This window comes from Bos mutus, chromosome 8, assembly GCF_027580195.1.
Source record: "Bos mutus isolate GX-2022 chromosome 8, NWIPB_WYAK_1.1, whole genome shotgun sequence".
Taxonomy (NCBI): domain Eukaryota; kingdom Metazoa; phylum Chordata; class Mammalia; order Artiodactyla; family Bovidae; genus Bos; species Bos mutus.
In genome coordinates, this window is record NC_091624.1 from 52,910,632 (window position 1) to 52,934,043 (window position 23,412).

The window sequence follows — 23,412 nt, forward strand, 5'->3', positions numbered from 1 at the left end:
GAGGGGAGGCGGGGTGGGAGGGAGGCTCAAAAGGAAGGAGACATAAGTATAGATACAGCTGATTCACTTTGTTGTACAGCAGAAGCACAACATTGTAAAGCTCCAATAATAAATTTTTAAAAAAGAAATCACCCCCCAAATAAATAAACAAACAAACAAAAATAAAGGCTAACTCTGTGAAGTCGTATGTTAAGGAATAGATTTTTGTCTGGTGATGATGCAAAGGATTTGATTATTAGAAAACGTTATGGTGTTACTATTCTGTAGACATTAACTACTTTTATATCTAACCTAAAATCTCATTTTAGCATTCTTTTTTCAAATGCCTGTGAATACCCAGGATGATTAATTTTATGTGTCAGCTTAACTGGGCCACAGGGTACCAAATATTTGGTCAAACATTATTCTGGATATGTCTATAAGGATGGTTCTGAATGAAATTAACATATGAATAGGTACACTGAGTAAAGCTTCCTTTACTCAGGAAGGGCTTCCCTTGTGGCTCAGCTGGTAAAGAATCTGCCTGCAATGCCGGAAACCTGGGTTGGATACCTGGGTTGGGAAGTCCCCTGGAGAAGGGAAAAGACTACCCACTCCAGTATTTTGGCCTGGAGAATTCCATGGACTGTATAGTCCATGGGGTCCCAAAGAGTCAGACAGGACTAAGCAACTTCCACTTTAACTGAGTAAAGCAGATTGCTCTCCCTACTGTGGTGGGGCAGGGGAGGGTCCTCACCTAATCAGTGGAAGACCTGAATAGACAAAAGGACTGAAGAAGAGAATTTCTCTCTGACTGATTTCCTTTGAGCTGAGACATTAGTCTTTTTTCCTACCAGTGGACTCAAACTGAAAAATCAGTTTTGCCTGGGTCTTCAGGCTGCCAGCTTTCAGACTGTAACTATATTGGCAGCTTTCTTGGTTCTCAGGCCTTTGGACTGGAACTGGAACTACACCATCAGCTATCCTAGGTCTCTAGCTTGACACCTTGGGACTTGTCAGCCTCCGCAGTACTGTGAGCCAACTCCTTATAATAAAACCTCTCCATTTGTATCTCTACATATACACACACCCAGAACTCTGACTGATATAACCCCTAATTTCCTCAATTGCTCATTACACATGCTTTACCTGCTTATCTTTGACATATGTTCATTCTATCTTCTTGTAAGAATCTTGCTCTTAACTTTTTGGAAATTGTACTATAATAGTTTTTGTAAAAGTTTCTGGTTCAACTGAATAACTGAGGGAAAAATGAATCTTGACATCTGCTTCACACTACACACAAAATCTATTCCAGATGATTAAATAAGAGGTAAAATAATAAAGTTTCTAGACAATAACCTAAGATAATATATTCATTTCCAAGTAGACAAAGACTTTTTAAATAGAGCATAAAAACCATTGAATATAAACAAAAAGATGTAAACTGGACAGGTTAAAGAACCTCTGCACATTGAAAGACTCCACTAAGAGAATAAACAGGCAAGCTACAGAATGGGAAAATGGATTTGCAAGAGATTCCTCATCAGAAAAACATCAAACAAATTGCAGATGAAAGACATTCTACAAAACATCTGAAATATCTGATCAATAAAATTGTCTATAAAATTGTTCAGATCATCAAGAACGAGGAAGTCTGAGAAAATATCAACGCCAAGAGGAGTTTAAGGAGACATGAAAACTAAACCTAATGTGTTATCCTGGATGGGACATTAGGTAGAAACTAAGGGAATCAGAATAAAGTATGGACTTTAATGATAGTGTATCAGTTCAGTTCAGTCACTCAGTTGTGTCAGACTCTTTGTAACCCCATGGACTGCAGCATGCCAGGCATCCCTGTCCATCACCAACTCCCGGAGTTTACCCAAACTCATGTCCACTGCGGAGAAGGCAATGGCAACCCACTCCAGTGCTCTTGCCTGGAAGATCCCATGGATGGAGGGGCCTGGTGGGCTGCAGTCCATGGGGTCGCTGGGAGTCGGACACAACTGAGCGACTTCACTTTCACTTTTCACTTTCATGCATTGGAGAAGGAAATGGCAACCCACTCTAGTGTTCTTGCCTGGAGAATCCCAGGGACGGGGGAGCCTGCTGGGCTGCCGTCTATGGGGTCACACAGAGTCGGACACGACTGAAGTGACTTAGCAGCAGCAGTAGCAGCAGCATGTCCATTGAGTCGGTGATGTCATCCAACCACCTCATCCTCTGTCGTCCCCTTCTCCTCCTGCCCTCAATCTTTCCCAGCATCAGGGTCTTTTCAAATGAGTCAGCTCTTCACATCAGGTGCCCAAAGTATTGGAGTTTCAGCTTCAACATCAGTCCTTCCAATGAATACACAGGACTGATCTCCTTTAGGATGTATCTTAAATACTTATTTACATGTATTGATATATATAATATATCAATATTGGTTAATTAATTATAGCATACGTACCATACTAATGTAAGATGTTATTAAACAATTGTGGAGAACAAAGTGGAGAATTGAGTGTGGGGTACACAGAAACTTTCTATACTATCTTCACAAACTTTCTGTAAATCTAAAATTATTCTAAAATTAAAAGTTTATTTTTAGGGATTTTCCTGGTGGTCCAGTGGTTGCTGTTAGCCTTTGAATGCAAGGGGTGTGGGTTGGATCCCTGGTGGGGAGCTAAGATTCCAATGCCTCCCACCAAAACATCAAAAACATAAAACAAAAACAATATTATAACAAATTCAATAAAGACTTTTAAAATGATCCTGATAATAAAAACCTTTTTTAAAAGTTTTTTTAAATCTAGTAATTTACCCAAATTTAGCTAGTAATCAAGTAATTTGCCCAATACAGCTAGTCTAGAGTCCTTACCAAACCAAATGACTTCAAATTTGAGCTTTTTCCACTACACAAACCCTTCCAATTTTACCCTCTATAAGGGGACGACAGAGGATGAGATGGCTGGATGGCATCATCGACTCATGCACATGAGTTTGGGTGAACTCCAGGAGTTGGTGATGGACAGGGAGGCCTGGCGTGCTGCGATTCATGCGGTCGCAAAGAGTTGGACACGACTGAGAGACTGAACTGAGCATTATAGAAGTATTAGACAATCTGAGTAGTTCGGTAAGAGCAGAACATTTTTTTCTTTTTCTTTTTTCATTTTGCCTAGCGCACCATTGGTGTTTAGTAAAGCCGCTTGTTAACTACTCACAGAAAGAAGTCACAGAGATCTAAAGAATCTGAGACTTCGAGATAACTTTACCAGGTCCAGTCCATCACACAGCCATCAATACCTCCGGCTCCATCGAGAAGCTTACTAGGCTCTGGGCTCAGAGCCACTCAGCTCTGCAAGGGACCTGGGCTGCCATCTACCGGTAGCTCGTAAGCATCGCCCTCCCCTGGACATATCTTGGGAACTCGTGGGGCTCCCGGAAAGTTGAAGACTCAGGCGCTAATGAAATTACAGAACGTGTACAACAGTCACATAGTTCGGTCGACACTTATACAAAGCAAAGGCTCTACTTTGGCTCATAAAATTCACAAACTTCTCGCTGACCTACCTCCACAGCTACAGACCTAACTCTTACTGCCTGTCTCCTGCACACCGTAGGCTACAGAAACTGCTCCTCCTCACAGACTTGAGACCCCCGCCAACCAGATTCCCGCATTTTCACAGAATTCTGAAGTTCTTTGCACTACTTTGCAAACCCTACAGACCTCCCCTATTAGGGCAAATACGCGCGCTAACCCAGACGCCTTCACTAAGAGGCTCAAGTTCCGCAGGCAGCTCACACCAGCTCGAAAGCCTGGGAGTGCTCCAACCAGGTTCGAGCGCCCACAAGCTAGCGCTTTGGCGCAGGTTCTGGCTCCCCATCTCCGGCCGGATCTGGTCAGCCCAGGCTGCACACTGCGGGATGAGGCCCCGCCCCTTTAGACCTGTCATCACAGAAGCCGCACGTGTCCGGGATGGGCCCTCAGGCGACCTGCAGCCATCACTTTGACTCCTCCGCCATCCACTGGGGCCACCGCCGCCAATCAAAACCAGCGGTTCCGGGCTGCAGCGCCAGCGCCGGGGTGAGGCCAGCCAGAGAAGGGGTGGGGGGAGGAGAGGCTCCGAGATGGGAGGGGGCTAGCAGTGGAAGCGAGCCTGGCACCGGTTCTGCCAGCCTGGAATCCGAGGGGGCGGATCCTAGTGAAAGGCAAAGACCAGAAGGGGGCGGGGATCAAGGGTGGAGCGGGGACCGGGGTGGGACGAAAGACCAGCAGAGGTTCAATGTGGAGACGCCAAGAAGACGAGAAGGGGCGGAGCCAGAAAGGGGCAGGACCTGAATTACAGGGGAGGAGCCCCAGGAATTAAAGAAACTAGGAAAGGGGACGAGCCAGGGGAAGGTGGGAGGTGGGACAACGGAGAGGGTGGGTCGTGTCGTTGCGGGGGCGGGGCTCGGAGCAAAGGGGCGAGGTTTGCAGGCCGAGGCTGCAGCTAGGGCAGCTATGTAACTGCTCCAATCCACTACCTCCCCAGTTGCAACGGGACTCACGGAACTACAGGTGTGGGGCGGGTGAGCGTGGAAGAATGGACTAGTACGGGGGTGCGCTTGGGTAAACATGAGGCGGGAGGATCACGTCAGGGAAGGAAAAGATCTGGAGAAATGCTGGGGTGGGGATGGAGTAAAACAGCTGGGGGAGGAGGGAGGGGCTCAATGTTTGGGCTAAGAGGTGCATTCTCCGGTACCCCTTGTGGGGGAAGGGCGGGAGTGCTTTGTGAGGCTGGGAAGTACAATGTGAAGGGGTGAGGTGAAGTGAAGGGTTGGAGATGATACTTGAGGGGGAGGGGATATGAAAGCGCTTTAGGGGAAAGTGGAGGGGGCGTTGTGTGATGGAGACGGGCTAGTGGTCCAGAGTGTGGGAGGGACTGTGTGGAGGAAGAAGGTATGGGGGCTGTGGGCACTATGTGAGGGGAAGGGGTTGCAGGCCCCAGCTGAGGAGGGAAGAACCCTTAGTGCCTTGACAAAGTCTGGAGGCTTTGTAGAGATTCCAGGAAAAGGTTTTTGTACTGTGTCTCAGGGATGAGGGTGATGGGATTACTGGGGTGAAGAAGCCAGTCTGCAGTGTTCCTGGCTCCTCAGCTCCTAACTCCATCTTCAGGCCTGAGCACTCAGAGAGTATGCAGGCCCCACTTGCTACTAGAGCTTGTGTGACTGTATCTGTCTGGATGAGACTGGGATATTTTTCCCTTAGCTGGTGTCCCTGGAGACCCTTCCCCCCTTAGGCTCTGGGTAGCCCCTCACTGTAGTTCCTGTTCCTCTTAGAAGCTTGCCTTAGTCCCTGCCTTTCCCCTCCTCCCCCACTTTGCCCTGCCCTTAAGCTCTGGGTGTGCTCATTTCCCACTTCCTTCCTCGCCTGGGGCCTGGCCTGGTCCTTGCCTGTCTAGGAGCTGTGCCCTGCCCCAGACTTTGTACTCATTGGCCAGAGACCTAGGTAACCAGCAGCAAGGCCCAGACCTCACCCTCACTACTACCAAGGTCTCTCCCTGCAGCTCCCCAAGTGAGTGGTAGATACATTTTTACCACTTGCCACAAACTGATTTCTGCACACTTTTCCTTTTCCTGGGTAGGGAACCCTAATTCCCTCAAAAATTCTGGGCTTCTGTGGGAGAGGGAAATGGTGAGAAATGCTGAGGGTCTGCGAAGCATGCTTTGAGAGGTGAGCCAGTATTGTTGGCTGAACTGGGAAGGGAGGTTCCAGTCTCCACTGGGGGAGGGACAGGGAATGGCTCCCCACCCTCCTGGCTTGGAATCTGACTATCTGAACCAGACTAGGGCCTAGTGTCTGATTCCCTGAGGCGACTTGATGTAGTGCCAGAGTTCTTTTTGCCCCTGGGCAGGCTGCAAGAGGGTGAGAAAGCCTGCTTTCCACACAGTGGCTGAATGAGAGTGACAGTGTTGCTGAAAGGGGCCCCAAGCCAGTCTCCTCTGGCTGAGAGACTGGCTGGGGAGGGAGGGGGTGCCTAAGCCAGACAAAGCCGAGGGGTAGGGTGGGGTAAAGAAGGGCAGGCTGAAGCCTTTTGAGGAGGAGCTGATTGCTATGGCAACACAGCTTCCCAGATTGTCTCTCAGAGAGGCGGGCTTAGGGTGGACTCACTCCAGTTTCCTCAAGATTGAGGCATTTGTTTGAGTGGGTGGGGCTTGAAGAGAAAGGGCATTGGTTTGCTATGCAGGGGCTGGAGTATATAGACTTTCTGCTTCCATACAAGCAGCAGAGCATCCAGATGCTTGGACCCATCTTCAGAAAATGGTTAAGAGTGAACAATAGCCATTAGGATGATAGCAGTATAAGGTCAGAGTTCTAGAGGCCTCAGTGGTAATTGTTTATACAAACTCATTTTACAGATTTGGAAATTAAGAAAGAAGAGACTGATATTTTCTCCAGGTCTCATAGTGAAAGACCAGGCATTAGGACCCAGGTCTTCTGATGGCACCCCACTCCAGTACTGTTGCCTGGAAAATCCCATGGACGGAGGAGCCTGGTAGGCTGCAGTCCATGGGGTCGCTAAGAGTCAGACACGACTGAGCGACTTCACTTTCACTTTTCACTTCCATGCATTGGAGAAGAAAATGGCAACCCACTCCAGTGTTCTTGCCTGGAGAATCCCAGGGACGGCGGAGCCTGGTGGGCTGCCCTCTATGGGGTCGCACAGAGTTGGACACGACTGAAGCGACTTAGCAGCAGTAGCAGCTTCTGAATACTCTTCACTCAGCCCAGGGGTCAATGTTTCTTTGAGCCAACATTTATTGAGCACCTATTATGTGCCAGGCACTGATACTGATTCTGGGAGGACTAGCATGAATACAACAGAGTTGCAGCTCTCATGGAGCTTGTATTCTAACCCAGGGAGAAAGAAATGTGTGTGTGGCTGCAGGGGGAGAGAAAAGAGAGGGAGGGGGAAAGAGCTGAAGAGAAGTGCCAGCTGGTGATAACTGCTATGAAAATAATAAAGCAGAGTAAGAATTTAGGGCAGCTAGGTAAAGCCTCTTGATTGTACAACGCTGCTTGCTCTCCCAGAGCACACTGAGGCCTAAAATGTCTTTGATCCTTCCCCCTGAACTACTGCCCCTAGGCTTTTGCAGATGACTAAGGTCTGGGCCTATGGTCTTGGCAGTTAGTTAGAACAAGGTGGGGTCACCAAGGGATTATTTCTTTCCTACAGTGTTGTATGTCTACCTGTCTTCCCAGTAAGCTTTTACTAAGGTAGGCTCTTAGATTGGTACTCTGCAGCTTTGTTCAGGGTGTTGAAAATTCCCTAAATCCTGTTCCTTAGCATTAGGGAACCAGCAAGGAAGTCAGTCCATGGCAACTTCTTTTTCATGGTTTCCCCCCTGGTCTGAGGTGAAGAGAAAGGAAGCTAGAGGAATTGTTACAGGTTTGTCCTTCCTAAGTCTAGGGCACAGGGAGGAAGTAGGGGAGGAGAGCCTCATTCTACTGTCCAGTGACAACTTCAGGGCCCTTAGGGCCTGCACTACAGGCAAGGTAGAAACAAGGACCTTGGGGCTTTGGTGCCTTCTGAACTACAAAAGAATTCACTTCGCTCTTCCAAAGGTACGGCCAGGGAGCATGCCCTGCCTGATGCCAGTTCTCCAGGGCCTCAGTTTGGGTCTTCCCTTTTTTGGCTCTGGTGTTTGCCTCTTTTTTCTATGGAAGACCCCAGTCTTAGCAACCTCTTAAGTTCCAAATTGTCTGACTTCACAAGTGCAGAGGGAAAAGTAGACAAGACTGTTTCTTTTCTTAGCTTGCCCATAGATCAGTCCCTCTAAAAAGTGTCTTAATGTCTAATCCTTGCAAAGGTTTCCATCCTGGTCATTTAAAGAATAGGGCTTGCCAGGTGGCGCTAGTGGTAAAGAACCTGCCTGCTGATGCAGGAAAGACGTAAGAGATGCAGGTTCGATCCCTGGGTCAGGAAGATACCCTGGAGGAGAGCATGGCAATCCACGCCAGTATTCTTGCCTGGAGAATCCAATGGACAGAGGAGCCTAGCGAGCTACAGTAATAAGAGAATAAGAATTAGGAATGCTGGTTCTGCTGCCACTTAATTTGGTTGGGTCTAAGCTGGGCTTGGGGCCCAGTGACTCAGGAGGAGGGTGGGGAGTTTCGAGGGAGTTGTGAGTCATGGGGGTGAGCTCTGTCACAAGAGTTGGGCATATTTCCCCCTACTCTGGGCAGAAGCCTTCTGATCCCACTTTCCTGGGTGCTCTGCCTCCTTGAACAAGGGCTTATGAATAGAAAGAGTACTGGCAGAAAGACTGAAGCAGTTTGATCTCAAAATGAAAGTTTAAAGACATAATGATGTCTAGGTTCCTGAATTAAAATGTATCCCTATCTCAGGAGCCCTTGAAGCCCTCTAATGAAGGCAAAACAACATCAATATAGAGAAAAAGAAGGAAGAATGCCATTTCTCAATGGAAGGAGATGAGATCCCACTTCAAGACCCTTTTATCCTGGCACGAAGGAAGCTTCCTGAGCTTCAACAGCCCTGTGGTCTCTGGTTTGCAAGGCACAGAGAGATGATGGGAGTGGGTATATTTGGAATCTAGTGTTGGAAGAGCAAGCTGACTTTGGGGATTGTCGAACTTTGTCTATGAACGCCCTAGGCCGTCCTATTAACCTTCCTCTGAAGAGGAAGGGCGCGGTGAGAAGTGGGAGGCCGACGTCTTTGAAAGGGTTAAAAGGCAGGGCTGAGAGAGGCTGAGAGGCAGTTGTGGGGTTAAAATGGGCGGGGCAACCCTAGGTAGGCCTGCCCCCTTATGGGCCAATGGACAGGCATCTTTTGAAGGGGGCGTGCCTCACACGTGAGGTCGTGTGGAGGCTGGCCTCCTTTAGGCCAATGAGTATGGTCGCTGCGATGGGGGCGTAGCTTGAGGGGGGCGTGGCGGCCTCTAAGGCGGCAGCGGGGGTGCGAGGGGAGCTGGGCGGGGCGGGCTGCCCCATCAGCTGGTAGGAAATGGCCTGTGAGTCAGAGGGGCAGCGGAGTCGGCTTCGCGGAGCCGGGGCGGCCACGGGGAGGGACAGTCGCGGGGAGGGGCGCGGCAGCGGCTTGGGGGCTGCGGGCGCCAGGGCCCGCTAGTGTTGCACACGAAACTGACAGAGAAGAACCTAGCAGAGCGGGACTCAGCCTGAGCCACCCTTTGTCTGGGTTGGGGGCCCGAGGCGGGGAGGACCGGGCATTCGAGGGGAGGGACCGGGACTGGACGGAAGGGCCTGGAGCAGCGGCGCCGCGGCGGAGCCAATTTGGGAACGGGGTGAGTTTGTGGTAGGGGGAAATAGCAAATCTCCGAAGCTCCAGTAGGGAATGGGGCCTGTCCCAGGTTGTGAGGAGGAGAAAGGTGAGGCAGGACCTGGGAGGCTAAATAGGAGGTGGGGGATCGGTCAGAACAAGGAGTCCTAGAGCCCGGGTGCTGGGGTGAGTCTCCTGGGCTCATTTTGGAGGAGGTGCTAAGATTTGCTTCCTCTCCAGGAAGGGTGGAGGGCTCTAGGCCAGAGGCAAGGTGTTTGGTGAAATAGCACAGGGTAACCTACCTACCCACAGTAGTGGTCCTTGGGAATGGCCTCCCTAGTTTGTGCAGACGCCTGGGGGACAAAATGTAGAGCAGCTGGTAGCAGTTCTTTCTGCACTGGGTGAATGTGGAAAGCACATGAAGAATTCTTCTTGCCACCTTCCTTGATCAGGGTAGAAATGGATATCTTTAATACTGAAGGGAAAGGGAAGGTAAGTCTGGGAGCTCAACATCCACCTATCCCATCTCTCAGGCCTAGCAGGTGTCTGAAGGTACGGACCCCATGGTATTATGGGACTTGTTGTTTTTTCTGGCCTTGCTCCCTTGGCATGTTGGGAGCTGTAGTCCTTGCCAGCCACAGCTTGGCACAGCTGTTTGATGCCAGCTGCTGCCCACCCCTTCCCAGAGTGAGATTTGGCCTATCCTGCCCCTCCCCCTCCCCATGTCCTGCCCCATGAGTCAGCTTGAAGCCATGGACTAGAGCCAGACTGGCTGGGTGGCAGAGAAGTGAGTCTTAGAGCTTTTCATTGACAGGGCAGGAACTGAGAGGGCTCTGGGGTAATGAGCAGATGCCTGTCATGCTGGGGTCAAGTAGGGCATCTTGTCATCATGATGCTTCCCCAGGGCAAGGGCTGAAGAGGTCAACTGGGATGACCTAGGGGTGGGAGTGCTAAGGAAAAGGCCCTTCCTGAATCTGTACAGGGTGGGTAGAGGCAAGGAGAGAAGAGTTGAGTACAGGTTGTACCCTCTGACAATGCTGCCATTGGCATCCTGCCCTTTCCAGACACCCCACCCACCACAGGGAACCAGAATTTTCTTAGGGCTTCTAGTTCTAATGAGAACTTGGTGAAACAGGATAGTGTAGGGTGCAGTGATGGGAACTTGGTGTGGGAAAGCTTTTCAGTCCCTAGATGCAAAGCTTCCCTTTTTCCCTGCCTCCCGCCCCCGTTTCTGTTGTCACTGATTCTCCTCATACAATTAATCTCCCTGCTTCTCTCATGTTGGGAGTTCTTCTCTGCACTCTCCGCTGCCCAGATCTCTGGGGCTTGTATTCTACTTTTCTGAGCCCTGCTATGTGCCTACCCCGTGCCTGGAGTCAGGCAGAGGATTCAAGTAAAACCTATCTTCAAGAATCCCATAGTCAGTCTTACCTACAAGAGCAAGCAAAACTGTCGCAGGATTACAGGAGACAGTGACACTGCCGTAAGTGAAGTCTCAGAAGAGACAAATATTTATGGTCCAGGACAGCCAGAGGAAGTTTTATGGAGAGGATGGCATTTGGCCTAGCCAAGGAGGAAGGGTAAGACTTGGATAGGCATAGGGGGACATTCCCCCCTGAAAAGGAAAGTGTTTTGTGGATAGCAGGCAGCAAAGGCGACTGACCAAAGCATAAGTTTGATCCTGCGTGCAGTGTTTTCTCCCGTGAAGGAAGAGAGCCTTTGATTTGACATCCCCTCACCCAATATGGGCTCCTGAGGGTGGACGAGTTAGTGAAGACCATCTTGTACCCAGGCAGAAAAGCAGTGGTTTGAGTTTTGGGGTGTTGGATGTGTTGGGGAGGAGTAGCGAGGCACTCCAGCTGTCTGGCTGTCACTGCCTTATCTCTAGTTTGCAGAGCCTGGGGGAGGGGCAGGCCCTGGAGAGTGTCTTCTAGCACTGCTTCCTCCACACCCTGCCCCCTCTAGACTTGTTTTTGGTTAGATTTGTTGCTTCCTGTTAAAGGGACAGACTGCTGGGGACAATTGGGAGTTTAACTCTGAAAGACCCACTTTGAGCTAGCCTGAGGTTTGTACTTCCAAGGAGCCCTGATTGGGGGGGATATTTTTGTAAGACCTCTGCCCTGAGAATTATGGAGTGGCATTTGTTCCTTTAGAGATAGGTAGATGGGAAGGAGTTGGGTAACTCAGTGGCCTTGACTAGGAGAGTTGAATTCTTGCCTTGGCCACCTTTCAGTTGTCATGGTCTTTTGGATCTTGGGGTTTCTCATCCCCCATCTCATTTAGGGCAGGAGTCCCCCAGCTGGTGGCCCTGACAAGTAGTTTTCCTCCCTCAACTTACTTGTCACATCCTATTACAATGAGCTAAGACCTGCCACTCTGTGACTCTTTGTACAACCCAGTTCTGCCCTCTGGGCCCTGGATCCCAAGACTACTGCTTCCGTCTCTGCAGGGGTACTGTGAAGGAGTATGTCCTCTATAAACTGGAGGAGGATGTCCTGGGGTATACTCTGTGAGCGCAGCCCTCCCACTGGCTCCAGAGATCCTGGCTTATGCCAGGCTTATCCCATTTTTCTTTCCTCAGGGTCCAGCTGAGCCTAGGAGCTGCACGGAATGGTGGCAGTCACCTTGCCAGTGCAGCAGGCATGGACCAGACTGCAAGCTAGGAGAGCAAGACATCAGCCAGGAAGAGAGAACACACAGCTAGGCTTAAGGCCTCTTCATCGGGGTGAGTGCCAGAGAGAGGGAGGGGGAGCAGATTCAGTTAGAAACCTGAGCGAAATGGGTCACCTGTTCAGCAGCTTTGAGCGTGTCCTCTGTATTCCATCAATCCATCTGGGGCATTTGGTTATCTTCACCCCCCTGGAACCTCACAAGGTCACCTCTCCAGTCCAGGGGAGGATCTGAATTTCATCTGGGAGGGAGACGATTCATGGATTCCTCTTACCATCTTTTCTTCTCTTCTCTTGCACAGATGTCCCCAGGCCCCCCAGCCCAAGCCCAGCATAAAGGCTGTGGGGGGGGTCCCCCCTGACCGAAGGCGGGGCTTCATGCGCCACGTGCAGGCGGAGACGTCTCCATCCTCAGAGCCAGAGGCTGGCCCTTCGCAGCCTGCAGTCAGGCAGGGGGCCCTCCAGGGTGGCCTGCTCATGGGCTACAGCCCAGCGGGGGGGGCGACATCCCCCGGGGTCTACCAGGTATCCATCTTTTCCCCTCCAGCTGGTGCCTCTGAGCCTCCTAGGGCCCTGAAACGGCCAGCCCCACCTACCGAGGGTCCCAGGGAGCTGAAGAGAGGCCCCGGACTAGGGGCCAGAGAGGGACTGTCCCCTGAAGAGCCACCTACTGTGGGGCTCTTGGGCCCAGAGGGACTGGGGCTGAAACTGGGCGTGGCCAGCCAACATTTCTGCCATCACGGCCTCTGTGTTGTGGAACAAGGAGGTAGCTCCACCTCACCTTGGACTTCGGGGGCCCGAAGTTCCCCCTTGCCCCCATCAAATGCTTCCTGCAGTACTTTGCACACCAGAGACTGGGCTTCCCCAGATCCAAGGGGACAGGGGTCCCTGGGGTCGTCCCTGGGGCCAGCCCCTCCAGGCCAGCTGCACACACTTGACACTGATTTGCACAGTCTTGCACAAATAGGGGGTAAGAGCCTAGTGTCTGGGGTGGGCAATGGGGGCAGCCCCTGGCCTAGGGAGTCCCCTGGCACTGCCAATGGGTGCAGCCCCGAGCACACACCCCCTGGCCCCGGACCTCCAGGCCCCTGCCCCACCAAGCGAAGGCTGCTTCCTGCTGGAGAAGCCCTGGATGTCAGCTCTGAGGATGAGGGGCCAGCCCCTCGGAGGCGCCGGGGAACCCTGGGCCACCCTCCTGCTGCCAACAGTTCTGATGCCAAAGCCACACCCTTCTGGAGCCACCTGCTGCCTGGGCCGAAGGAGCCTGTGCTGGTAAGCCAGGAGAGGAAGTAGTCTGCTCTTACGTGGATATCTGTGTGGGGAAAGGTGATGGCTTGAGGTATGTTCCTATGAGAGCTTGTGATGAGCCTGGCTTCTATCTAGTGTCCTTACCTAATCTTTCCTCTCCACAGGACCCAACAGACTGTAATCCCATGGGGCGGAGGCTGAAAGGTGCCCGTCGCCTGAAGCTGTAAGTGCCCTGCTTCTCCCTGAAAATGGGGCAGAAGTCTGTTCCAACCCCAGGCAAGGGGACCTCAGGGAAGGGGCCTTAGGTGGGGCCAAAGGACAATAGCAAACATCCCAGAACATCTCAAGTCAACCAGCCCACTCGTGTGTCCTCTCCCCTACCAGGAGCTCCCTTCGAAGCCTCCGGAAGGGACCAGGCCTGCTGAGCCCTCCCAGTGCCTCCCCTGTTCCTACCCCTGCTGTCAGCCGTACCCTGTTGGGCAACTTTGAGGTAGTTCCCTTTGGATTCCTTGATTGGTGGGTCTTGCAGGAAGGGATGGTAGCATGTGGCTTGGATAGATAAGGAAAACAGATAGCATCTTTCTCACATGTTTCCCTACCCTAACCCCAGGAATCATTGCTGCGAGGACGCTTCGCACCGTCCGGCCGCATTGAGGGCTTCACAGCAGAGATTGGAGCTAGTGGATCCTACTGCCCTCAGCATGTCACGCTGCCCGTCACTGTCACCTTCTTTGATGTTTCTGAGCAAAATGCCCCGGCTCCCTTCCTGGTATGACCTGACCTCAACCCAAAGGGCATGAGGGGTTAGAAGCAGGAAGTATTCTTTTTTTTTTTTCAATTAACAATGCAAAAGACTTTATTGGGAAAAGGCACTCAGGTGGAGAGCAGTAGTTGAACTGCTCTGGAGGGATTCTTGAGATGTTCTTACCTAAGAGTCAGGGCCTAGTGGGAGAGAACTCTTGTATGGGGCAGGGGCCAAGTCCCAGGATGAGAGATGGTGGAGATGGATGAGTGGTCTGGGATCTCCCACACCCTACTTGACTGATAACTCCTTGGCCTTCCCAGGGCGTCGTGGACCTGAGTCCCCTGGGGAGGAAGGGTTACAGCGTGCCCAAGGTGGGCACCATCCAAGTGGTGAGTTTTCCCCGAGGGGGACTGGGAGTGGGGAGTGGAAATCATCCCCTCGACCCTACCAACCTTGCCTGTGCTGTCCCCAGACCTTATTTAACCCCAACCAGACTGTGGTGAAGATGTTCCTCGTGACCTTTGACTTTTCGGACATGCCTGCTGCCCATATGACCTTCCTGCGCCACCGCCTCTTTTTGGTGCCTGTGGGTGAGGAGGGGAATGCTGGCCCCACCCGCCGCCTCCTCTGCTACTTATTGCACCTCAGGTGAGGACAGGGCCCCGGGGCCACTGGGCAGGAGGCCTAGGTATCTTTTCCACAACCCAGGTATGTCCTTCCTGAATAGGATCTCCCCTCGCTTCTTATCAGTCTGGAGTCTTACTTTGATCACCCTGTCCTCCCCCAGGTTCCGGAGCTCCCGCTCAGGCCGCTTAAGCCTGCATGGTGACATCCGCCTGCTTTTTTCCCGCCGGAGCCTGGAACTGGACACAGGGCTCCCCTACGAACTGCAGGCTGTGACCGAGGCCCCTCACAATCCACGTTACTCACCTTTGCCCTGACTGTCAATGCCCTGAACCCCTCTGGGCCAAGGACCTGCCCATCCTGCTCCATCTTGGACAGAGTGAATACCTGGAGAGGTGGCGAGAGACCTTCAGGCTTGAATTAAAGCCCTCGACATGCTCATGCCCAAATTGACCGTTTGGGTGTTTAAAGCTTCTGACCTTACCACACTCTGCCCTGTTCTGGGTCCTCCACGTGTCGGCCCCTCCCTTGGGATTTCCCAGGCTGGCTGCGACGGTGGGGAGGAACTGGAGCTACCCCAAGGTTGTCCTAAGTTCCCAGGCAAGTCATGCCAGCATTGCCTCCCTGTCCTGGGCAGGGGCCATTTATTATTTTATTTATTTTTAATTTATAATTTATTCAAATTGGATTGCCTTGGTAACCTCCCAAACCTGATAATTGGCATTGCCCCCCCTCCTTTCCCACTCTCAGATATTGCTCCAACCTCAGGAGTTGAAGAGGCTGATGTGGGGGCTGTGGGAGAAGTATTCTCCCTCAGCTGAGAGCAGAGAAGTTATCCCAGAAGAACTGAGTCACCAGCCAAAGGCTCAGCTTCCCCTGTCCATCCCAATGCCTTTCACTTCCCTGACCTCACCCCTCCTGAAAGCCAACTTGTGTGTGTGTATGTTTGTGTGTGTGTGTGTTGTGTGTGTGGTATGTATGTGAGAGAGAGCGTGTGCATGCAGTTGTGCACACATCTAGGACTCCAGACTCCGGTTGTCCCTCTCCTTCTTCTGCCTGTGTCTCTTTGCTTTGGGGTCCTGACTGAGGAAGGTGTTCAGGGTACAGAGTCAGGGCCAAGGACTAGGGTGCCTCCTCCTTCCTGGCCAGATTCTGACCCACCTACCTCAGTTGGGGTGAGGGGCACCCCTCAAACTCAGTCATGTAGTTACCAACTACCCTATTCCCCAGTCTAGACTCTGACCCAGCCTTAGCTCTGATGCCTGGGGCTGGGCTGAGGGGAACAAACATTTGCTGAAACTTGAAAAAAAAAACAACCCAGGAAAAAAATCGCACCTGGTACTTTTTTTTTTTTTTTTTAAGAAAAAAAAAAGAAAGAATAAACTCTTGTTTGGAAACTTGAACTAAGCCTTACTTATTCTGTTGGGGACAGCATGGGAATGGGGATGGGAGGACCTAACTGGAGCTGGGACTCTGCCCTTTCCCAGGGAAAAGGTGTGAGGCCAGGAGGTTTAGGGGAGACCCCCATGATTCTTAGGGTCTGGTCTAGCTCTTTTCATATAATGGGGTGGCGTGATGGGGAAGGTTCTGCCATGAAAGCTGAACTTCGAATGTAGATCTGGATTCTTATACAGGTTCTATTGATGATTTTAGCTCCTCTGAGTTTCAGCACTCTGATATGTAAAATGAGGATGACTATGCAAGTCCTATGTGCCAGAGCATCAGAAATGTGTGCAGGGTGAATGCTGAATTTTGGGGCTGTGTGCTGCACCATGGTGTGTAAAGGAACCTGGCCTAATAGACCCTGACGGGGTAGAGGTAGAAAAGCTATGGTGCCTTGGGAAAAGATGGGAGAGAAATCTCAGTCCAATCACTGTTAGGCCCAATCACCATGGCAACTGGAATGGGGTCAGTCCCCAGTGGGAGGGCTGGGTACAACACAGCAGGACTACCAGAGAATGTCACCATGGCAACCTTGGCTCTGAGGCAGCGCCAGTCGCCTGGTCGCTATGGTGACAGATGGGGCGATAATACGCTCAGAAGGGTAAACTGAGTCTCCAGTGGGGGTAAAGAACTCTGGGAGGCTTATCTGGGCCACCTACACGTGGGAAATAGCCTCCAGTTGGTCACTGTGTTGGGAAGCTTGGGCTTGTTCAGAGAGAACAAGAACCTTCGGCCTTGGGCGCTCTCTGGAAGATCTGGGTCTCACCTGGAGCAACTTGACTCACGCTTCTGCCAAGTAACGCTGATTGGCTGAGTATGGGAGGGGGAGGGGAAAGAGGAAGACCGGAAGTACATCCGGGGGAGTGGAAATACGGGAGGAAAGGCTCAGGTCCGGACATCTAGAGCGACCGCTCTGCTACGCGTCTCGTTGGTTCCGGAGGTCCCTGTGGCCGTGGGAAATGCTGGCGCGCGCGGCGCGGGGGACTGGGGCCCTTTTGCTGAAGGTGAGTGCGAGGCATCCTTTTCTAAGGATCAGGCCAGAAATCACCTGGGTCTTCAACTGGGAATGGGCCAGATTCTAAGTTTGGGGAGAGAACTGAGGTCGGAGGTTATGGTACTCACATGAGTCCCTCTCCGAGAACCCTTTAGGGTTGTGGTTTAGGAACTTGACTCCCGGACGGGCGCCGAAAGGGGCGGGCTGCCTGGCTGGCTGGGCCTCTGCAAATCCCCTTCTTCCTTTCAGGGCTCCGTCCAGGCTTCTGCCCGCGCTCCGCGCCGCGCCTCCTCTGGATTGCCCCGAAACACCGTGGTCCTGTTTGTGCCACAGCAGGAGGCCTGGGTGGTGGAGCGAATGGGCCGATTCCACCGGATCCTGGAGCCTGTGAGAACCTCTTCTGCCCACCACGGGCCAGCCTGAATCCCAATTCCCTCACGACATGGGGGGATGGGGTGAGACCTTGGTGGGGCCTGCCTTCGCCTTTGGCTTCTAACACCCTAGACCAAACCCGGCAGGGCCCAGACTGTTGACCGTCATACCCATCTTACCACCTTTTCCTATTGCCCTAGCATCCCACAGGCCCCATGTTGGGAATCTCTTCTGTTTACCCTCTCAGTTCCACCTGTCTGCATGGAGAAGGCTACTCTGCTGGCTCCTGTTCCCTTAATTTTCCCTTCCATTCGAAGATCCAGCCTGACATTTCTACCCTTACCTTCCTATCTATCAGTGTCATCCCAAGTCTTCTGTTTTCTGGGCAGAATCTATATTGATTGCCTACCCACTCCAGGCCTAGCTTAGATTCCAACCCTACAGTCCCACGTCCTTCTGAAGACCTATGACTCTTCTTCCCAGGGCTTGAATATCCTCATCCCTGTGTTAGACCGGATCCGATATGTGCAGAGTCTCAAGGAAATTGTCATCAACGTGCCTGAGCAGTCTGCTGTGACACTTGGTGAGGGGTGCGGGGTGACACGGGTTCTCTGAGGCCGTTAGGCCATGGTGGCAGGAGAAAGAGCTCATTGGAACCCAGGGGCCTGACCTTCTTTCTCTCCTGCTCCCGCACCTACAGACAATGTAACACTGCAAATTGATGGAGTCCTTTACCTCCGAATCATGGACCCCTACAAGGTATCTACCTTTGCAGCTCCTGAGTTGCTCTCCTTCCTAAAATCCTGCCCCAAGCCACTTACAGTCTCCATGCCCCTTTCAGGCAAGCTATGGTGTGGAAGACCCTGAGTATGCTGTCACCCAGCTAGCTCAGACAACCATGAGATCAGAGCTCGGCAAACTCTCTCTGGACAAAGTCTTCCGGGTAAGGGGATCTGAGCCAGAGTTAGGGTTTGAGGACTCATACCTGGCACTCAGTCCTTTCTGGGATCAGTCTCTGGACCTTCTTCACCTAGCCTCCTGATAGGTGAGTTAAGGCCATGGAACTTCCACCTCTCGTCCTCCAGGAGCGGGAGTCCCTCAATGCTAGCATCGTGGATGCCATCAACCAGGCTGCCGACTGCTGGGGCATCCGCTGCCTCCGTTATGAGATCAAGGATATCCATGTACCACCCCGGGTGAAGGAGTCCATGCAGATGCAGGTGGAGAACGGGGGGAGTGGGGAAGACTACTTGAGGAGACTCCAGTTGCATGGGAAACCTGGACCCTCTTCCTTACTGAAATGGGTCCAACTGCAGATTGGTGTCAGGTCTTTCTTTTACTCTGGTTTCTCGTTGCTTGGGGCTTCTAGGTGGAGGCAGAGCGGCGGAAACGGGCCACAGTTCTAGAGTCTGAGGGGACTCGAGAGTCAGCCATCAACGTGGCAGAGGGAAAGAAGCAGGCACAGATCCTGGCCTCCGAGGCAGAGAAGGCTGAACAAATAAATCAGGCAGCAGGTCAGCAGAGGGTAGAGGCTGAGGGATGAACAGGGTGTGGGTCTTTGAAGGTTGGTAAGGACAGAAGCTTTGGGGTACCCTGACCTCATAGATCAAGGTCTGTCTCTTCTTTTCTTTCAGGAGAGGCCAGTGCAGTTCTGGCCAAGGCCAAGGCTAAAGCTGAAGCTATTCGCATCTTGGCTGCAGCTCTGACACAACATGTGAGAGGCTCCTGGGTGGGAGTAGGGATGGGATTTGGCAATAGAAGGGGTTCTCTCTTCTACCCTGGGGGAAATTCTTGCTTTTTTCGGTTCCATTGAGCCGCATTCTGTGATCTCTTGTATTGTGATTTGCACGTCCTCTTTCTAGGAACCTGATTTCTCTCTACTTTCTTCCTTCCTTCCCCTCCAAGTCTGTGATCTCTGATTTTTATCCTCCTTGTGGGCACAGAATGGAGATGCAGCAGCTTCACTGACTGTGGCCGAGCAGTACGTCAGCGCGTTCTCTAAACTGGCCAAGGACTCCAACACCATCCTGCTGCCCTCCAACCCCGGCGACGTTACCAGTATGGTGGCTCAGGTTAGAGTGCCCTGAGGACCCAGCACAGCACCAGTGCCAGAGACCAAGACCGTCCCGCCACCATCGTCACTTCCACCATAGAGACTTTTAGAGTGCCCTGAGACCTACACCTCTCTTCGTCCCCTGAATGAGACACTCCACTCATCCCTGATGGAAGGAAACCCCTTGAGACATCCTTTTTTTTGCAGATACCTGTATTAGCATTTTGAGGGTGACCCCGCGCTGGGAGTGTGTAACATTCCTAGAATAGACTCCAAAACTTTTAAGACTGAGGCTTAAGAGAGAGAAAGGGAAAACAAGTTTACTGGCCCCAGCTCTCCCTTCTTCCTTTGAGCCATTGGTGTGTTGGGCTGTGCCTCCTGCCACGTGTCCTGATGGCTGTCTCTCTGACCCTCTCCTTAGGCCATGGGTGTGTATGGGGCCCTCACCAAAGCCCCGATACCGGAAGCCCAGGACTCAGTCTCCAGCAGGAGCAGCAGAGATGTCCGGAGCACAGATGCGAGTCTGGATGAGGAACTTGATCGAGTCAAGCTGAGTTAATGGAGCTGGGCTTGGGCAGGGAGGTGGGGGACAGGGAAGCAGCACTGCCAGACTCTGGTTCTAGCCTCCCTGCCAAGATTTTGGTTATTATTTTTTTATTTGAACTTTAATCATGTAATAAACTGGCCAATGGCAAACTGAAACTGTCCTCTTTGCTTGGGGAATGAAGTTGGGAAAGTTACCAGTGTTTTCCTTGGATGACTTCTGCCAACCTCCAGTCCTGTCAGGTCTTGGGAACCGATTCCTCCGTGAATAAGAATGAACCTCGTGTCAGTCATCCTGCCTGTCTTCAGGAGAAGCTGTGGGATATAGTGGAAGGATTAAGCCATATGTCTACCAAACTGCCAGCTGGGGAGAGTAGTCCCCCCTCTTGCTAAGTGTGGGGCTGTGAATTTGAGCAAGTATTGGGGTTTTATTAAAGGGAAAGAGGACTGCCCTTGTAGAGTAGTGCTGCCTAATGCTCATCGGGTCCTCGGGGACCAAGGACACTCATTCGTTCATTCAAAGACATTGAATCATGTCTACCATGTGCCAAGCTCAATGTTAGACATAGGTTACAAAAGAACCCAAACCCAGTCATCCCTGTTTTCACAGGAAGCAGACTGAGGTACAAAGTGATGCGTGCTGAGGTGGAGGAAAGTTCTGGCTGAGGGATCCTGTGGGGAGGAGCATGTCACTGTGGGCAGCAAGGTTACTAACCCTGCCACTGGGCTCAGGCTGGAAAAACTGATGGACTCATCAGATGATGGTTTGGGACTAAGATATGCAAAGATCCATGGCTCCAAAGAAGTTAGAACTTCTGGCTGAAGGGTGGGGTATTAAGGGATGTGACTGTGTGGCAAAGGCCAAATCTCAGGGAGATAGGGTCCTGAAAGCTTGGACTTTATCGAGGGGAGGCTGATGCATAGGCGTGAAGGGTTTTTTCCCCTTCCCATGAAGAATTTTAAGACGATTAAGGTAATCAGTGTTTAGATAGAGCCGCCCTGCTGCTATGTGGTCAGGGGATCTGAAAGAGATGGGAGGCTGGAAGGACAGTAAGAGGGCTGCCTCAGTGGTCCTAGAGGGTTAACAGAGAAGGGGCTTTGGGGATGAAGGCAGAGGGATATTTCAAAATATTTCTGAATTAGAATTTATTTATCCATTTAATAACTGCTTATTGAATCCCAACTATACGCCAGGAATAGAGGATACAGTAATAAAATTTCCTACTCTCAATGAACTTACATTCTATTTGGAGGGGACAAATCGTTAATAAGATGCTGATGAGTTGTGCTACAGAGGAAATTAAAGGAAGGGAGATGGTGAACTTGATGGGGCTGTAACATTAAGTAGCGTGTTGCAGGAAGCCTCACTGATGGTGCATTTAAGCTTAGACATGGAGATGAGGGGAAGAGACACCTGGCCATCTGGGAGTAAAGCTAACAGGAGATTGCAGACACACCTAAGGCAGAGAGTGGCTGCCTTACTGGGAAGAGCTAGGAGCTGCAGTGGATGGGACACAGTTCGGGAAATAAAGGGCAGCTAGATGAATCAGATAAGGAGGTGGGGAGAGGGTGTGTAGATTGCTAGGGCCACTAAAATCATTTGGGCTCAACTCTGAGATGAGAAACCACTGGAGAGGTTTTCTGTTTTGTTTTAAATGGTAGTTTTTCTGAGATAATTCACATACACTGCAATTCACCTGCTTCAAGTGTGAATTCAATAATGTGTAATATGTTCATATGTCGTGCAAATGTCACAGTCGAACATTTTCATCACTGCTCTCCCATTCCCACCCTGCCACAAAACCCGGTGCCCATCAGCAGTCATTCCTCTCTCCCCTGGGCCCTAGACAACCACTAATTTACTTTCTGTGTCTGTAGCTTTATGTATTCTTATAAATGGGAAAAGTACGTGCTAGTTTGTGATAGGTTTTTTCCTACTTAGCATGTTTTTAAGGTTCGTTCATGTAGCAGCATGTAACCACTTGTAATACTTTATCTTTCTTTTTTAATTGGCAAACAATATTCTGTTGTATAGATATAACATATTTTGTTCGTCCATTCATCAGTGAAGGCCATTTGGGATGTTTTCACCTTTTGGCTATTATGATAAGGCTACTGTGAACCTTCATGTGCACATTTTTGTGTGGCCACATGTTTTTCCTTTCCCTTGGGTATATACCTACAAGCGGAATTGTTGGGTTATATGGTAAGTCTGTTTAACCTTCTGAAGAACTGCCAAACTTTTCAAAAGCTGATGTACCATTTTACAATTCCAACTGCAGTTGGACCATTCAGTTCAGTTCAGTTCAGTTCAGTTGCTCAGTCGTGTCCGACTCTTTGCGACCCCATGAATCGCAGCACGCCAGGCCTCCCTGTCCATCACCAACTCCCGGAGTTAACTCAGACTCACGTCCATCGAGTCAGTGATGCCATCCAGCCATCTCATCCTCTGTCGTCCCCTTCTCCTCTTGCCCCCAATCCCTCCCAGCATCAGAGTCTTTTCCAATGAGTCAACTCTTCACATGAGGTGGCCAAAGTACTGGAGTTTCAACTTTAGCATCATTCCTTCCAAAGAAATCCTAGGGCTGATCTCCTTCAGAATGGACTGGTTGGATCTCCTTGCAGTCCAAGGGACTCTCAAGAGTCTTCTCCAACACCACAGTTCAAAAGCATCAATTCTTTGGCACTCAGCTTTCTTCACAGTCCAACTCTCACATCCATACATGACAGTATGACCTAAATCAAATCCCTTATAATTATACAGTGGAAGTGAGAAATAGATTTAAGGGACTAGATCTGATAGATAGAGTGCCTGATGAACTATGGATGGAGGTTTGTGACATTGTACAGGAGACAGGGATCAAGACCATCCCCAAGAAAAAGAAATGCAAAAAAGCAAAATGACTGTCTGAGGAGGCCTTACAAATAGCTGTGAAAAGTAAAGGAGAAAGAAAAGATATACCCATTTGAATGCAGAGTTCCAAAGAATAACAACAAGAGATAAGAAAGCCTTCCTCAGCAATCAATGCAAAGAAATAGAGGAAAATAACAGAATAGGAAAGACTAGAAATCTCTTCAAGAAAATTAGAGATACCAAGGGAACATTTCATGCAAAGATGGGCTCAATAAAGGACAGAAATGGTATGGACCTAACAGAAGCAGAAGATATTAAGAAGAAGTGGCAAGAAAACACAGAAAAACTGTACAAAAAAGATCTTCACGACCCAGATAATCACAATGGTGTGATCACTCACCTAGAACCAGACATCCTGGAATGTGAAGTCAAGTGGGCCTTAGGAAGTATCACTATGAACAAAGCTAGTAGAGGTGATGGAATTCCAGTTGAATTATTTCAAATCCTAAAAGATGATGCTGTGAAAGTGCTGCACTCAATATGCCAGCAAATTTGGAAAACTCAGCAGTGGCCACAGGACTGGAAAAGGTCAGTTTTCATTCCAATCCCAAAGAAAGGCAGT

The 23,412-nt window shown here is 50.7% G+C and overlaps 2 protein-coding genes across 5 annotated transcripts; both read left to right on the plus strand.

Moving 5' to 3' along the window:
- The first annotated feature begins 4,396 nt into the window (after window positions 1-4,396).
- Window positions 4,397-15,886, plus strand: ATOSB (atos homolog B). Of its 4 annotated transcripts, XR_011465125.1 has the most exons (10): window positions 4,397-4,525; window positions 11,827-11,970; window positions 12,217-13,186; window positions 13,327-13,385; window positions 13,547-13,652; window positions 13,773-13,931; window positions 14,228-14,296; window positions 14,380-14,555; window positions 14,695-15,131; window positions 15,282-15,886. XR_011465125.1 is itself a non-coding variant. In XM_005900760.3 (9 exons), exons 3-9 carry the CDS (start codon window positions 12,293-12,295, stop codon window positions 14,846-14,848), a joined length of 1,617 nt encoding a protein of 538 aa, XP_005900822.1. In that variant the 5' UTR covers window positions 4,397-4,525; window positions 11,827-11,970; window positions 12,217-12,292; the 3' UTR covers window positions 14,849-15,886. The 4 variants fall into 4 exon arrangements, 3 of the variants coding, with proteins under 3 accessions (XP_005900822.1, XP_070231791.1, XP_005900823.1); XM_005900760.3 differs by having other exon boundaries at window positions 14,695-15,886; XM_070375690.1 differs by having other exon boundaries at window positions 4,467-4,536; window positions 14,695-15,886.
- A 934-nt stretch (window positions 15,887-16,820) lies between these two features.
- Window positions 16,821-20,089, plus strand: STOML2 (stomatin like 2). The gene is made up of 10 exons (XM_005900758.3): window positions 16,821-16,978; window positions 17,218-17,355; window positions 17,824-17,923; window positions 18,041-18,099; window positions 18,182-18,283; window positions 18,426-18,560; window positions 18,710-18,854; window positions 18,975-19,054; window positions 19,284-19,412; window positions 19,815-20,089. Exons 1-10 carry the CDS (start codon window positions 16,934-16,936, stop codon window positions 19,950-19,952), a joined length of 1,071 nt encoding a protein of 356 aa, XP_005900820.1. The 5' UTR covers window positions 16,821-16,933; the 3' UTR covers window positions 19,953-20,089.
- Window positions 20,090-23,412: the final 3,323 nt, after the last annotated feature.